General features: G+C 44.1%; 1 protein-coding gene across 1 annotated transcript; it reads left to right on the forward strand.

Moving 5' to 3' along the window:
- The first annotated feature begins 13,916 nt into the window (after positions 1 to 13,916).
- LOC139382892 (G-protein coupled receptor 4-like) lies at positions 13,917 to 15,868 on the forward strand. The gene has a single exon (XM_071127147.1). The coding sequence runs from the start codon at positions 13,931 to 13,933 to the stop codon at positions 14,921 to 14,923; it is 993 nt and encodes a 330-aa protein (XP_070983248.1). The 5' UTR covers positions 13,917 to 13,930; the 3' UTR covers positions 14,924 to 15,868.
- Positions 15,869 to 18,089: the final 2,221 nt, after the last annotated feature.

Consider the following 18,089-nt stretch of genomic DNA (forward strand, 5'->3'; position numbering starts at 1 on the left):
TCCAAATGTCTTTGAAAGTAATTGAAATACACTAAATAGTATTTTAACCCGGGTCTGAAACCCATACTCGATTGTTTTAAATTATGTGATGTGATCCACAAAGCAGTCAAGTTGTGGAAAGGGGGTATTTCAATGATAGGACAATGCCTAGACTATTAGCTGCCATGGCAACAGACAATAGGCCTACGAGTATACATGTTCGACTAGTACGGTTTTCATCTCGCTACAATGCCAAACAAGGTCATCAGTTGGAAGTCATCACACGCACATCCTGATGCTCATCCTGTCGAGCTGATCTGTGCATGTTGGTAGGCCTGCTGCAGCTACGGCTGCATACATGTTCTAGTTGGGCGCAACTCTTTCATGTGCTATTCTATCAAAACGACGGTTGTTGATGTGCACGGCTACGTTTCCGGTACATTTGAGCATGCAGTAGGAACCAATCTACCTTGTGTTATTAGGGCTCTGACACAATACTAGTTGTGGATTTAAAATGCCCACTCGTGTATGTCATCCTGGAGCCAGGCCGAGAGGGAAAGAAAGACAGGGAGAAAGACAGAGGGAAAAGACAGAGAGAAGGACTGAGCGAGGGGAAATGGGGAGCGAGATGGAAAATATTTGAACATTTTGCGGTAAAGCATGTCTCAGTACCCCACCTCTGCTCTCCTCCCCTGAGCTCAGTTAGTTCCCGCTGCCTGGGTCTGCCAAAGCTCTGCATCATACAGCAGTTATGTCGACGCCTGTTTCCTGTAGCGTTCTTTAACAGTTAATATCAAGGTGATCTGTACTTAGCAAGTAGGAAAATACCAGTTGGGTAGAAATGGCATGAACAAGACTGGTGACGGTCTTCCTCTGCTCCGAGTGCACAACTGTGAGCGTGTACGTCCAACGGTGTGTCTATCGGTGTTCAGAGAGATTCATTCTAAATAAATATTACTAAGGCCTAGAGATGAAAGACGTCCGCATAGCTGGCGTTTTGGCTGTGTCGGAGGTGGAACTGTGTTGGAGCGTTCAACTCTGTGAGCAGCTGCTCTTGCACGACTGTCATGAATCCTCACTCACATTGGAAGTTCAGAACGAGAAAGTGTAGGCTATGTCGAAATAATGACGCTCAAGTAGGAAAATCACTCGACTAAATAATGAGGATTTCTATCATTTCCCATGGAGGTGTAGATTACAGTTAAGTTCCCCAGCAAGAAAAACTGAAAATGTCGCTCGCTTTGAATCAAAATTCATGTTCTTGTTCTATCTTAAAATAAAAATCCACTCCAAAACTGTAATTAGGTCTTTTTTTCCAGTAGTCCACCGTTGATACAGTGCCAAAATATTTTTTTGCATTTCAGCAGTCAAGTTGTCAAGATATTGGACTTTCAAGAAGCAAAGTGATGAGTCATGATGATGTGACAAGGTTTTGAGTGATTTCCTTTCATCTAGAGTTTATGGTTGTGACCATGGTGATTTCAATATTGTTTGTTTAAATCTATCAAAAGTAACTTTATAGACCATGAGTGGTCTTGCCCCCCTCCCCAAAAGATATATATATATATATATATATATATATTGGAAAAAAAACTATACCAATCACTGGTTATATTTATTGTTCCATGGTTGAATAATGTCACAATGACATCCATCACTACTAGGTATAATTATAACTTGCCCATGTTTATAATCTTCTCTACATCGAATACATAACCTTTTTATTGCCTGGCAACTGCTACTGTATAACATGTTATACTATATTTTGTTTGAGCTGGAGAAATATGGTCATGGACAGGTAATTTATTCTTAAACATTATTGTTGCATAGTACAGTGCCTTAAGCTGAAGTATTTCCATCACAAGTTCACTTGCTTTAACAAAACATTTTGTTATGAAGTCTTTAATCAACATGGCTGTACGTTCCTTGGACCTAAACAGGGAGATATCAGCCCATTTTATTATAAACTCTGGAGAAGATGGATGGGTGCACAGAGGTGAGCGCTGGCTTTGGTCTCTCTCTGAGATATAAGAAAAGCCTAGAATCTCTCATGAGTTATTTAAAAGAGCCGGACTAGAATATTCCCGGCAAGAGGAAGCCATGGTAAATCAATAGAATGGCCTTGATGCCTTAAGTGGAATTTCAGCCCCATCCATTTTCCCTTCACTGACATTATTTATTTCACTTTCACGTCAGCTTGGTTTATGTGTGTTGTTCCATGGATGAATAATGTCACAATGACATCCAGCACTGTACATTTTGTATAAAGTTGTTTGTGTAGGAGCTTATCAAAGATTCTTACAGGCTTCAAAGCTTAAACTTGAAAAATGAGAACTATAGGCTACTTTCTTTTTTTTTTTTTTTACCCCTTTTTCTCCCCAATTTCGTGGTATCCAATTGGTAGTTTACGGTCTTGTCCCATCGTTGCAACTCTCTTATGGACTCAGAAGAGGCCAAGCCGCACTGCTTCTTGACACAATGCCAGGTTAACCCGGAAGCCAGCCGCACCAATGTGTCGGAGGAAACACCGCACACCTGGCGACTGTGTCAGCGTGCATGCACTCAGTTGCTAGAGAACGATTGGCTGGCCGGCCCAACGCCCCCCTAACGACACTGGGCCAAATGTGCGCCGCCTAATGGGTCTCCCGGTCACGGCCAGGTGTGACACAGCCTGGAATTGAACCAGGATCTGTAGTGACACAGTGACACTGTGATGCAGTGCCTTAGACTTCTGCGCCACTCTGGAGGCCCTTATAGGCTACATTTCTGTTGAATTTGTGACACTTGAACGTAACCAAGCCGTCACTTCTCCAGGGGCGCAATATTTTATGTGTGGGAGCGTTTCAGGAAAGAGAACTCAATCAAGCTAAGTGCATATTCTATAGTCATAGCTGATGTAAAATGTCCTACATGGCAGTAGCTCATTTGAATCTGCCGGGAATAAGACTAAATGCCCATTCTGAGCGCAACACACACACACACGTCATAGCAAGAGAGCACGGAGGGTGCCGAGAAAGTAAGCCGTTTTCATAGTATTTGGGCTACTTTTACAGTAGCTGGGCTACTTTTACAGTAGCCCATCACACAATGACTTTGTAATGCAGAACAGAGTGAAAGTTTGCCTATTTGTTTCAGTAGGCTACACACTGTATGGGTCCTACATATAACATGTACCAAAAATGTAGGCCTATCTGAAATGCAGCCGTATACACAACAACTGGCTGTCGTGTCGCACACAAGAAAGCACCAGGCGTTGAAGAAAAACACAATTTATTCAGGACCATGGACAGAAGGCTACCTCCAGTCAGCGCAATGAAAGGAGGACTTTAAAAAAAAAAAAAGCACTTCCAATTTCAGCATCACCTCCGAGCGCAACAAATAGGCTACATTGGTCATTGTCACCATGCCTGTCGAAATAATGCAAAACTGTATATCGATCAATAGCAATTAGACCCGCAAAAGCAAGCAATGACATTAAGAATCACAGATGCATCTAAAGTATGCATTGAAGTAAAAAACAAAGGCTTAAACTATACGTTACATTACAAACAAAAAAATCTGCCAAACAACCAGTAGGCTTACATGAGGGAAAACCAATGAAATAACCCTTCTGGCACAGCGGATAGGTTGTAGCTTACCATTTAGACAAGTTTTTTTGCCTCCTCCATGCTGTGTTGAACCTCTTGAGAAATCTCTGATTCCATTCTCCTTCCTGACGAAATATACTTGCCAGGTCTAGTTCAAATGCCAGCTGGACCAGCTGGGCTTTCCGTTGATGTAACATCACTCAGTAAGCTCTTTAGAGTGGAGAAGGAATTTTCACACACTGCTGTCGATGTCCCAAATGTTAATCCAAACCCATATTTCAGTGCCAACAGCACAGTCGGCATTGATTACAAAGGCCTGCCGAATCTTTTAAAGACCACTGAGTGGGATCCATTTGTTGTTGCTGGCTGTGGTTGCGATTTCACTTTGCAAGAGTCAAAACAATCTGCTTCCACTGGTTCAGTTTTGGTTTGATCCAACAGGTCTGTCAGGTGCAAGTTACTCGTGGCTGGGGAAACGGCGGTGAAGGTGCTTGTCATGATGTTACCCATGTGCAGCTGGTGCTTGGCCCTGGCTTTCCTCCATCTTGTTGGTCAGCAGGCAGTATGCGCGATGGACGGGTATTACATTTGCTGCAAGGCTCCTCAACCTCGGCCCAGTGGGTAGGACCAGTGGGCTGCTCGGTAAGCTTGGCATCTGGTCCTCCGTTTTTATGCTCTTGGCAGTGCCTAGCCATTTTCAAAAATCCACGCTGATTAGCCAACTGTAAATATTCAGCTCACTGCTACCAAAACTTAATGAAGCTACTAGCTAGCCTATTAAAACGGTAAATTTTACCCTGCCCTGGGTGGAATCCAATGAGTTTCCTAAATGAAGGTAATGAAGATGGTACCTTATGACAATGCATGGCTAGGTGCCCAATCACAATGCATTTTGGGATTTTAACTACTAAACATTACATTATTACATCCCCCTCCTCAGATCATGAGCCCGTACCCAGCATAGCCTCTATCCCGGGTCTGTGCTACTGGCAGGCCCGACAACTCTGCATTGGCAAAAATTATAAACCATTTGTTATGTTTATGGGGAAACAAAACTGGGGGGTATGTCTAGGGGGTCCATGCCATGTCCGGCTTTGCCACCCCGTACTTTGCCAACCCATAGAGGCGGCTCTGTCTCTCGTTTCGTCTCTCCATCTCCCTGTTGAGCACAACGCATCCTCACTTCCGGATAGATTTTCCTCTCCAACTACCAACTTCTAATTTCTGACCGCATCTCTGAAACTTATCACCACTGACAATTGTAGACTATCTGCTCATTTACCCACATACCTTCATGCCTTCCTGTACATTTCCCTGCAGCAACGTTCATTCAACAACAACAACAAAAATCATTTTGGAAACGTCTCTGAAGCATTCAACCTCAAGTGCATATTGAGAGAGTTATTACAAGACAAAATGCAAAGATGGGATGATAAATATTAACACGGAGTGTAGGGCAGGTCAGTTTATAAAGGATATTCGCTTCCCATTCCCAGTTGAATTGTGACTGTGATACACATATTTCCCTCCTCTATTAATTAATAGGCAGATGCCATCCAAGTCATGTAATCTCCGGGTGTGATTTACTTCTGGTACGGAGATGACGTTAGAGACGACCGGACCCGTGATGAATCATTTTAGAATTTTCACTGATGGTTTCAGTCCAGGTTGACATGTGTATTAGATTTCTATGCCAACAGGAATAGCCCATTAGTCACATCTAAAGATAATTTTGCTCTATTGTGTTATTGACTCACATTGCCTGTGTGTCTATAATATCGGTTGCTGCGGATTGCTCTCTTTGTGGTCTCTTGTGGAGGAAACGACCATTGTGATCAGCCTGACTGCCTGTCAAGTTGTAAGTTTCAGTCTGAACGATCCATCTAGGGGTTGCTGGGGAGTTAGTGTGTGAGAAGTGTCTACCCCCCCGCCCTGAAGTAATTACTTCTCCAATGCACGTGTATGCTGAAGGAAACTCCCTCCTCCCCTAAACATCACTCTTCTCTTCCTCTCTCGTGTCTGACTTGTTCTCTCTCCGTGTCTCTCTCGTGCATTGGCTGTCTGTCTGACATCTTAACTTCAGTGAGTGGACTGACTGCTAATGGTTGGCATTTCCCCATCAGAGGAGAGGACGTGTACTGGGTTGAAAACCATCAGTCTGTCGGTTGTCTCCTCTCATCAGAGTGCTTCTAACTGGAGTGGGCGCAGCTCTCTTCCTGTCGTCATGTGGGTCTCTGGTCTGGCAGTAACTCAAAGGTTCTGAAGCCTCCCCTCAGGCTGTCTGAATGGACATCTCCTGTGCCTGAGGGTTACTGAAGGAGACAGAAGTTCTTCCACTTTGGAGAACCATTGTCGACAACAAGCTGAGTCCCACAACTGACAGGTGAGGTCTTCTAAAACGGTGGTCAGGACTCAGAAGTGGTAAAAAGTGTAGATGAAAGAATGATAGCGCTTTTGTCAACTTTTTCCTTTCCGATGGAGATCAGACATTCTCTGGAAGTTAGTACACAGAGTATCACTGTATGTTTTAGAAGATAAGACATACACATATTGTCTCAAATTGATTGCGAGTTCTTGAGGTCTCAGTTCAATCTCTTCACAGATGCACGTCTACACTTCCTAAATATTCTACCTAAACATTGCGCTGACAAGATACATTTTAATTCCGTTCTAAAATAACTCCCCCACCCCCCCCCCCCCCCCCCAACACACAATTTCCCCTGTTGCTCTGGCCCCAGGATGACAGTGGTAAAAGGAAACCTGTAGCAGTGTGAGTCAGTCTTACTAAATGATTAGACTAAAGAGGTCTGGGAATGTAGCCAGTGACTGATTCAACGTTCGAAAACATGCAAAGTGCTCCCACAGGTGCTTAAAGGGCAAAAGAGGGTTGATTCTGAGAACTGTGGAAATGTGGAGGACTGTCTGCTGATTGAGAACAAAAGTGGACATTTTCAAGGATGTAAACGAGTTACGCTTTGGGACCGTTGGGACACGAGACTATCTGTGACCTGGGAGATCTTTCGCCTAGCTGTCACTGTACGTCTGAGAGTCCCCTCCCTGTGCGTTTGGCTAAACGAACATTAACATGCTACTGGACAGATGTAATGGAGTGAAATCCACAATAGAAGCGGTCTGGAGAGGGCTAGTCAGGATGGCTTCAGTGGGTAGATATTACATGTAGTGTCAGTCAAAAGGTTCATTTGACTTTAAGAGAATACGGACAACACGAGGACTAAACTAAACCCACAATCTCAGGGAGTTAACCAAGATGGTGTGCAAATCTGACAGACAGAGAATCCTGTGGGAGAGAACGCAAGGCAAGTAGCATGTAGAGTTGCAGACTTATGAAGGGTAGCCTGCTACACGAATATTCATGATGCTTTATTAATCAGACAGGACAGATAGCTTAAAAAGTGCATTCTTCAGGTCAAACATGAGATAACAAAACTTGCCTGGGAAAGTAGACCTACGGTGTTCTCCAGTAATGTACTGAAATGTACAGTTGAAGTCTGAAGTTTACATACACCTTAGCCAAATACATTTAAACTCAGTTTTTCACAATTCATGACATTTAATCAGAGTAAAAATCCTGTCTTAGGTCAGTTAGTATCACCACTTTATTTAAAGAATGTGGAAACGTCAGAATAATAGCAGAGAGAATTATTTATTTCAACTTTTATTCCTTTCATCACATTCCCAGTGGGTCTGAAGATTACATACAGTCAATTAGTATTTGGTAGCATTGCCTTTAAATTGTTTAACTTGTGTCAAATGTTTTGGGTAGCCGTCCACAAGATTCACGCAATAAGTTGGGTGAATTTCGGCCCATTCCTCCTGACAGAGCTGGTGTAACTGAGTCAGGTTTGTGGGCCTCCTTGCCCGCACATGCTTTTTCAGTTCTGCCCACATATTTTCTATAGGATTGAGGTCAGGGCTTTGTGATGGCCACTCTAATACCTTGACTTTGTTGTCCTTGAGCCATTTTTCCACAACTTTGGAAGTATGTTTGGGGTCATTGTTCATTTGGAAGACCCATTTGCGACCAAGCTTTAACTGATGTCTTGAGATGTTGCTTCAATATATCCACATAATTTTATTTTCTTTATATTTGCTTACTACTGTTTGTACAGATAAACGTGGTAACTTCAGGCGTTTGGAAATTGCTCCCAAGGATGAACCAGACTCGTGGAGGTCTACAATTATTTTTCTGAGGTCTTGGCTGATTTTCTTTTGATTTTCCCATGATGTCAAGCAAAGAGGCACTGAGTTTGAAGGTAGGCCTTGAAATACATCCACAGGTACACATCCAATTGACTCAAATGGTGTCAATTAGCCTATCAGAAGCTTCTAAAGCCATTACATAATTTTCTGTAACTTTCCAAGCTGTTTAAAGGCACAGTCAAGTGTATGTAAACTTCTGACCGACTGGAATTGTGATATAGTGAATAATAAGTGAAGTAATCTGTCTGTAAACAATTGTTGGAAAAATGACTTGCTTCATGCACACAATAGATGTCCTAACCGGGTTGCCAAAACTTAACTTTGTTAAAAAATATATTTGTCAAGTGGTTGAAAAACGAGTTTTAATGGCTCCAACCTAAGTGTATGTAAATGTCCGACTATTCTGCAAGCACATTCGTAAAAAAAAAAAAAAAAAAGTATAAACAGAGTTGGGTTTTTTTTTAAGAAAGAGGAAATGAGTCTGTGTTATAGCAAAGGGTAACCACAATAGCGCAGTTATCAAGAACGCACCCACGGTGGCCACATAGATTCAGCATTATATATGTGGTGTCGTGTCAGCATTTGGAAAGATTTGTATCAGCAGTTATGAATTTATTTTTGGTTAAGAGTCAATGGAACATTAGTAATCTAGACCAGACCGTTCTTTATTTCCTTGTTACTAAGAGGGGCTTGTTACTAAGAGGGGAATACCACGGTTACTCACAACTCAAGCTATCGGTATGCCACCGACACCTACGTTCAGCCTTTTCACTTTTTCTGATGAACGTTGTCACGGGCGCAAAATGTTCAACTAACGCAAAGATTATTCCATCAATGTCTCTGAAAGTGAAAGATGCTTCTAAATTACACAGTGATTATTGGAGGCCAAATGGCCTGACTAGTCAGTAGATTGTACCAGCATAGCAGAATGCTCTGATTAATGATTAGCACGTTATGGTCCGTCATCTTTCAACAAACCAAAGTACAGTGTTCAGGTTGCCCAATTCACCGTGGTAATAATACAAAGGAAAATGTGCAGATCGTCACATAGTCAACGCTCATTCTTATTGGCTGCAAAATGCCTACCTAGGTAGGCTATTTGCCGTCATCCACATGGTGAGAATTTAGATTAATAACAGATCTGTGGATCAACCATAGAATTACCCTTTAAGATCCATATCATGAGCATTAACCCACGGAATAGGAACGAGTGCTTGATCAGTCTGGATTAGATACTAATTATATACCTTAGAGCATATTTACATCACATGCCAATTCATGCCAATGTATTATCATCCACTTATACCATTAAGGGCCTTCTGTTTCTGCACACTAACAACCAACAAAGCCTGAGTGTGGAATGAGGATGGAAACATAGCAAGATCATCTTCTCAGCCCCATCATTTTTTATTTTTTTTAACGATTTCCTGTTTTATCTTTCAGAACTTGGCTTTTCTCCAATTTGAGCCAATCAACACCTTTTTAGTGCAATAATTCAAAAGAAGACTTTGTATTAGTCCATCAGAGAGCTGAGAAGGTAATTATGGGATTGCCCTACTAATTATCTGAAAACACACGTTGGTGTTAGTGGTATCGAAAGGAACATAGATGCCCATCTTTATGAATGGCTGCCACGTTTCCCAGAACCTAATTGGGATTTACATTGGAACAGTGATGTTTGTTTCATGTGATCGTCAGACTTGCATGTCTGTTTCAGGAGCAAGCGAGCACAGAAACGTAGATCTGATTATCAGTGTGTAGTACCAGTCCGAAAATGTACTCGCCAATTGATTGATAAAGTTACTGCCGCGGGACATATTTTCTTCACGCTATGACCGTAGCACCCCTGTGACCTTATTAGAACTATGTCCTTCCTTGCATTTCACTAAAGTATTTAAATAAGCATTAAAGCTACGAACTGTCCTGCTGTCAGTCTTATTGCCTCCAAAATATCTGGTTAATCCAATCCCAGTGCCTGGCTCGGGCACATTGAACGTCACGATGAAGTGCAAATGCTCTCCCGCGAATCACAACCTGTGCGGTGGCAGATAGTCAGCCAGTTTGAAACCATGCAGAACAATAACCATTGAACATCTTGATGCAATTTACTGGACAGCGGCATTAACATAAGGTAATTTAAACCCGTTAGGAGGAGGGAGCCAATGACAGTAACTGCTATCATACACAGAGGGGGTCAGACAATATAGAAGGTCACAAATCCTGAAATTGGTTAGGCTTTTCACACAAAGTATTTAAAAGTGGAGAGATGGTTTCACAGGCAATTTGGAGTTAGCCAGTTCCACTGCAATAAGGCTCAAATCGATATTTGTGAGACCATGACTAAACCTCAGAGGCCCATTCTTGAAGGGTAGACTCATATTTTCCATCCAGAGCCCATTATCAAGCTCAAATAGTATGTTACAATTCTGACTGTGTCAGAGTGGATAGCCAAAGGGTTTTATCTTTTTCACACACAAACAATTTTGTCAATGAAATGGGTTGGAGCAAAGTGTGATGAGCTGGATACTGTAATGATTGTGAGTAATGATTGTGAGTAAGAAAGAGGATGCCATCTTTTGAGGGATGAGTTCAACTCATATGTGCTATATATATGCTATATATTCAGACCCCATCACTTTTTCCACATTGTGTTACGTTACAGACTTATTCTAAAATGGATTTAAATACGTTTTTTTTCCTCATCAATCTACACACAATACCCCATAATGACAAAGTGAAAACAGGGTTTTAGAAATGTTTGCAAAAGAAACAGAAATAACTTACTTACATAAGTATTCAGACCCTTTGCTATGAGAGTCAAAATTGAGCTTAGCTGCATTCTGTGTCCATTGATCATCCTTGAGATGTTTCTACAACTTGATTGGACATGATTTGGAAAGGCACACACCTGTCTATATAAGGTCCCACAGTTGACAGTGCACGTCAGAGCAAAAACCAAGCCATGAGGTCTAAGGAATTGTCCTTAAAGGATTGTGTCGAGGCACAGATCTGGGGAAGGGTACCAAAAAATACCAGCAGCATTGAAGGTCCCCAAGAACACATTGGCCTCCATAATTCTTAAATGGAAGAAGTTTGGAACCACCAAGACTCTTCATAGAGCTGGCATCCTGGCCAAATTGAGCAACCAGTGGAGAAGGGCCTTGGTCAAGGATGTAACCAAAAACCCGTTGGTCACTGTGACAAAGCTCCAGAGTTCCTCCGTGGAGATGGGAGAACCTTCCAAAAGGACAACCATCTCTGCCGCACTCCACCAAACAGGCCTTTATAATAGAGTGGTCAGACGGAAGCCACTCCTCAGTAAAAGACACTTGACAGCCCGCTTGGAGTTTACCAAAAGATACCTAAAGGGCTCTCAGACCATGAGAAAGAAGAATCTCTGGTCTGATGAAACCAAGATTGAACTCTGGCCTGAATGCCAAGCAACACGCCTGGAGAAAACCAGGCAACGCTCATCACCTGGCCAATACCATCCCTACGGTGAAGCATGGTGGTGGCAGCATCATGCTGTGGGAGACGAGGGAAAGACGAACGGAGCAAAGTACAGAGAGATCCTTGATGAAAACCTGCTCCGGAGCGCACAGGATCGCAGACTGGGGCGAAAGTTCACCTTCCAACAGGACAACGACCCTAATCACACAGCCAAGACAACGCAGGAGTGGCTTTGGGACAAGTCTCTGAATGTCCTTGAGTGGCCCAGTCAGTGCCCGGACTTGAACTCGATCAAACATCTCTGGCGAGACCGGAAAATAGCTGTGCTGTGATATTACCCATCCATCTTGGCAGGGATTGAGAAGATCTGCAGAGAAGAATGGGAGAAACTCCCCTAATACAGGTGTGCCAAGCTTCTAGCGTCACACCCAAAAAAGACTCAAGGCTGTAATCACTGCCGAAGGTGCTTCAACAAAATACTGAGAAAGGCTCTGAATACTGTAAATGTGATATTTAAAAAATAAACGTTTTTGCTTTGTGTGGTATTGTGTGGTATTGTGTGCAGATTGATAAAGGGAAAAAAGGCTGTAACATATCAAAATGTGAAGGGGTCTGAAAACTTTCCGAATGCACTGGATGTGTCTCTGTGATACACTTTATGGGCTCTATTCAATCTGTAAAGCTGAAGTGTTACAGATTCCGCGATAGAAATGTGAAGGTCATTTCCGAGTGAGCCGACATATGCAGTGTTTACTGGGAATGCAGTCTCCTGCCAAAAGCGGGACCATCGCCTTTACATTTCAAACAAGCTGTAAAGCTGAACTTCCGCAATGCGGATTGAGTAGAGCCCTATGTGAGTAACTTTCTACTAAATGAGACTACAGGAAGATCTAGGAAAGACAGACTAGTCTCATTTATGACTCAAGACTGTGTCTAAATACAACTTTCCTGGTTAAATAAATGTTTAATAAAAAAGAAATGGCAAAGACTACCGAAACCTGATTTTGTAACACAGGTGATAATCAAGCTTTTCTGATCAGGGTTCATACATCACAAGCGATTTAAGCTATATTTTATTTTACACTAATAACATACAAGATATACATGTTTTAAGCAGACAACCATAGTGCCTGTGCCCAAGAACACTAAGGTAACCTGCCTAAATGACTACTGACCCGTAGCACTCACATCTGGAGCCATGAAACGCTTTGAAAGGCTGATCGTGGCTCACATTAACACCATTATCCCAGAAACCCTAGACCCACTCCAATTTGCATACCGCCCAAACAGATCCACAGATGATGCAATCTCTAATGCACTCCACACTGCCCTTTCCCACCTGGACAAAAGGAACACCTATGTGAGAATGCTATTCATTGACAACAGCTTAGCATTCAACACCATAGTGTTCCCTCAAAGCTCAAAAATAAGCTAAGGACCCTGGGAGTAAACACCTCCCTCTGCAGCTGGATCCTGGACTTCTGGACCGGCCGCCCCCAGGTGGTAAGGGTAGGTAACAACACATCCGCCACGCTGATCCTTAAAACAGGGGCCCCTCAGGGGAGCGTGCTCAGTCCCCTCCTATACTCCCTGTTCACTCATGACTGCACCGCCAGGCACGACTCCAACACCATCATTAAGTTTGCCGATGACACAACAGTGGTAGGCCTGATCACTGACAACGGCGAGACAGCCAATAGGGAGGAGGTCAGAGACCTGGCCGTGTGGTGCCAGGACAACCTCTCCCTCAACATGGTCAAGACAAAGGAGATGATTGTGGACTACAGGAAAAAGAGGGCCGAGCATGCCCCCATTCTTATCGACGGGGCAGCAGTGGAGCAGGTTGAGAGCTTCTAGTTCCTTGGTGTCCACATCACCAGGAAACTAACATGGTCCAAGCACACCAAGACAGTCGTGAAGAGGGCACCACAAAACATATTCCCCCTCAGGAGACTGAAAAGATTTGGCATGGGTCCTCAGATCCTCAAAAGGTTCTACAGCTGCACCATCGAGAGCATCCTGACGGGTTGCATCACTGCCTGGTATGTCAACTGCTCGGCCTCCGACCGCAAGGCACTACAGAGGGTAATGTGAACGGCCAAGTACATCACTGGGGCCAAGCTTCCTGCCATCCAGGACCTCTATACCAGGCGGTGTCAGAGGAAGGCCCTAAAAATGGTCAAAAACTGCAGCCGCCCTAGTCATAGACTGTTCTCTCTGCTACCACATGTCAAGCTGTACCGGAGCATCAAGTCTAGGTCCAAGAGGCTTCTAAACAGCTTCTACCCCCAAGCCATAAGACACCTAATCAAATGGCTACCCAGACTATTTGCATTGCCCCCGCCCCCCTCTTTTACACCACTGCTACTCTCTGTTGTTACCATCTATGCATAGTCACTTTAATAACTCTACCAACATGTACATATTACCTCAACTAACCGGGGCCTCCGGACATTGAATCAGTACCGGTACCCCCCTGTATATACCTCGCTATTGTTATTTTACTGCTGCTCTTTAATTAATTGTTACTTTTATTTCTTATTCTTATCCATATTTAAAAAAAACTGCATTGTTGGTTAGGGGCTCGTAAGTAAGCATTTCACTGTAAGGTTGTATTCAGCACATTTGATTTTGATTTGTTTGTCTTTTCAGGAACTACTCCAGTTTGGGCCTGAACAAAGATAGAGAAACAGATGGATAAAACAAACTTCAACTTGACTTGCGTGACCATCTCTAATAGCCCTATCAGTGACTTCCTGATGAGCATCTACATCCTGGCCTTTATCCTGGGCTTGGCCTTTAACCTATTGACCCTTGGCCCCATCGTCCAGCAGGTCCGCAGCCAGAACACCCTGGGGGTATTCCTGCTCAACCTGTCCCTGTCTGACCTACTCTATATCTTTACCATGCCTCTCTGGATCAACTACTACCACCGGGACCACCACTGGAGCCTGGGCAGCCTGTCCTGCAGCGTGGCCGGCTTCTTCTACTACTCCAACATGTACCTTAGCATCTACCTGCTGTGCTGCATCTCTGTGGACCGCTGCCTGGCCGTCACCTACCCCCTGAGGACCAAAGCCTTCCGCAGCGCGCGCTACGCCTGGGTGCTTTGTCTGGTCGTGTGCGTGACTGTCATGTCCGGACACGGCCTGGTGCTGTTCAAGGACAACCTGCAGGATGCCCACGACGACACGCAGGACCGCTGCTACGAGACCTACCCCATGCCGCAGCCCGTGGCCCTGTTCAACCTGCTGCGTGTGGGCATCGGCTTCCTGCTGCCCCTGCTGGTGCTGGGGCTGTGTTACTGGAGGATCATGGGCCAGGTGAAGCAGAGCGAGGGGCTGGGGGAGCAGGCTAAGAGGAAGGTACGGCTGCTGTCCTTCGGGGTGATCGGGATTTTCTCTGTGTGCTTCGCCCCCTACCACCTCCTCCTGCTGACCCGCTCCCTGGCCTACTACCACATGGACGAAAAGATGTACTGTCAGTTTGAGCAGAAAATGCACTTCCCTTTCTCGTTCACGCTGGCCCTGTCCAGCCTGAACAGTGTGGTGGACCCAGTGCTGTATGTGCTGGTCAGTAACGGGGTGAGGGAGGACATGAGACTGTGCTTCTGTGGGAACAGACAGGGTCAGAGGGAGAGAGAAAGTCCCCTCTCCACTGAACCATGGAACACACATATGATCTGATTACATACTGATTATATACCGTGTGTTTGTGTGGAGGGTTGGGTAGGTTACTTTCTAAATGTAATCCATTACAGTTACTAGTTGCCTGTCCAAAATTGTAATTAGTATCGTAACTTTTGGATTACCCAAACTCACTCTGTTACTTTTGGATTGCCTTACCTTTAAGAGGCATTAGAAGAAGACAAAAAAGGATCCATTCAAAGCATTTGGTATGTCATCCTAGTGGTCTCTGACTCACTCAGGTGGAACAAACTGATGCTTTTTCCAATGCTGAATTGAATGTCATTGAGAAAACAGAATGTTGTCATAAGGTGTCTGAATTTAAAAGTAGTCTAAGTAATCATGTTGTCGGTAATCTGATTACAATATCTTTGCTGGTAACGTAACTGAATACAGTTACCGTTTTATTGTAATCAAATGACGTGTAACTGTGAGCGCGTGTGTTGTATTTACGCCCTTCGTCTATTGCAGTAAATCCCTTCCGTGCACATTGTAAAAAGGACGGCATGTTTGCTCTGTGTGACTTCAATAACATGTTCTTTCATATCAACCCACTTTCATGGACAATCAGTCAATCAGGTTGTCTTTTTAAAATGTTCAAAGAAAAGCCTTTGTGAGGTTTTTCTTAACATTCCACTTGGTGATGAGGATGGGTATTGTGTTTGTGCTTTCTATTAATGCCTGTCCTCATTGGTAAGGAAAATCCTTTCAAAGGCTGTCTGTTCTGGCTTTATGTTACAGGATTGCTCCGCTTGAAGGGCCCTCGACTCTCTTCAGGCCTGCCACAGGTTTTTATTGACATGTGCTTGGTTTACAAATTAACCTTCTTGTTCTAATTTGCCTGTTTGTGGACTGACATCAATCAGAATAACATTTGTCAATTTCATATACTGTATATCCCAAACTAAATCTACGTCATAAACAATACTGGCGTTGAAATCAAAGAAAATACAGTACTGGACATTGAAGACATGTCGTACAAATGTTCACCCAATAAACATAAAAGGAAGCTACCCAAATGTGCATTTGTTCTTACGTTTCCATGTACAATTCCATTATCGGACAAATCAGTTCCCCTCTCTGTCCATCAAGGTAAAATATTAAAAAAACAAAAATCCAGCGCTGGAAAACAATGAACTGCCTCATCAATTTAGACACTTAGTCAATACAGCTCTTTAACAAATGCTCTGAACATGAGAGGTCACTGTAGACCGTCGCTTTAATTACGGAGTGTGATGCTGATTTATGTCGGTTGGCGCCCCCCCTCGGGTTGTGCCGTGGCGGAGATCTTCGTGGGCTATACTCGCCCTTGTCTCAGGATGGTAAGTTGGTGGTTGAAGATATCCCTCTAGTGGTGTGGGGGCTGTGCTTTGGCAAAGTGGGTGGGGTTATATCCTGCCTGTTTGGCCCTGTCCGGGGGTATCGTCGTACGGGGCCACAGTGTCTCCCGACCCCTAATGTCTCAGCCTCCAGTATTTATGCTGCAGTAGTTTGTGTCGGGGGGCTAGGGTCAGCCTGTTATATCTGGAGTATTTATCCTGTCTTAACCAATGTTCTGTGTGAATGTAAGTATGCTCTCTCTAATTCTCTCTTTCTCTCTCTTTGTTTCTTTCTCTCTCTCGGAGGACCTGAGCCCTAGGACCATGCGTCAGGACTACCTGGCCTGATGACTCCTTGCTGTCCCCAGTCCACCTGGCCATGCTGCTGCTCCATTTTCAACTGTTCTGCCTGCGGCTATGGAATCCTGACCGGACTGGCCATCCCTCATAGCCTGGTTCCTCTCTAGGTTTCTTCCTAAGTTCTGGCCTTTCTAGGGAGTTTTTCTAAGCCACCGTGCTTCTACACCTGCATCGCTTGCTGTTTGGGGTCTTAGGCTGGGTGTCTGTACAGCACTTTGTGACATCAGCTGATGTAAGAAGGGCTTTATAAATACAATTGATTGATTGATTGATTGATGCGGCTGTGGGGATGGGACTTACTGTAGTCCCTCTGTTCCCAGGTGGGGGTTGGGGGGGTGGGGTATTTGTGGGGCTCATGGTTCCTATCCTAGTGGCGGTCCCTTTGATCCTTACATTCTGGATAAGAGCTCTCTGGTGCTGATGAGGAAAGCTGAACAGAAGACTCGGGAGACACTATGGCTGACAGAGAGCACGGCTCCAATCCGGCCTCGCTGACATCTAACATAACGTAAAATGAGCCGTAATTAAAACAGTCCATAATCAGCAGACTGCCCCACAGGCCATAATTAAAACAGCCAGCGATGTTACGTCTCTGTTGCTGCAGTTACGGAGAGGGATGGACAATTATCCACTGCTTTCAGAGCGTTTATTTGAACATCGCTCCCGAGCAAGGTCATGTCGGCGCTGCTTGATGATTTGGAAGAAAACGGACATAAGCCAATAGGTTGGTCTCATGAAGCAAATCCAATAACCAGCGGTGAGAAGGAAAGTTTGTAATGGAATCACTTACTACAATCCAATATAACGGTGTTTGCATGGATGAAATGACGTTTGTTCTATCTGCTCAGCGCTGATCAGATGATAAGAGCTGAGAAGAGATGTTTAACTAAATCTGACAGGAACGGTCAGGTTCCAGACACGGTCCAGACTCAAATGGTTTTGGAACACAATCGGCCGCCACATTCTTTGTCACCAAAAGGAGGGTTCAATAATCGCTTCTCGGTGGCAAGCATTTCTGTGACCTTCCTTAGCTCTGACAGTGGAGAGAGTTAAAGAGGGACAGCATTGAAATTGCAGGTTATCTTGCTATGTGTGGAATGGTGTCCAATGATTCACATGATAGCATGCTGCTTGTCAATAAAGCTCCCACTGTGCCCGTCGATACTGTAGCAGGCTGAGTGGTTGGCATTTTACTGGTGAGACCAGTTGTGTACGACGTGAATGCTTGCTCTGATTCTGAGCTGCTCACGGGGACTAAACTCTTGAAATGAGACGCACTGAAAAGCACAGATTTATCTGTCATATTGAATTGGTTTCATGAGGGCTGGGGACAGCCTGTTTACAGAAGGAAGCCCCCCTCTCTTAGAGATAACGATAAGGTACTTTCACATAGCTATAAAAAAAACTGTAATTTCCATTGTAATTTCCTCTCTTTACCTCACTGAATGACTATTGGTCTGTCTCAGTGCCAGAGCCTTGTTGAACAT

This window comes from Oncorhynchus clarkii, chromosome 24, assembly GCF_045791955.1.
Source record: "Oncorhynchus clarkii lewisi isolate Uvic-CL-2024 chromosome 24, UVic_Ocla_1.0, whole genome shotgun sequence".
Lineage (NCBI taxonomy): Eukaryota > Metazoa > Chordata > Actinopteri > Salmoniformes > Salmonidae > Oncorhynchus > Oncorhynchus clarkii.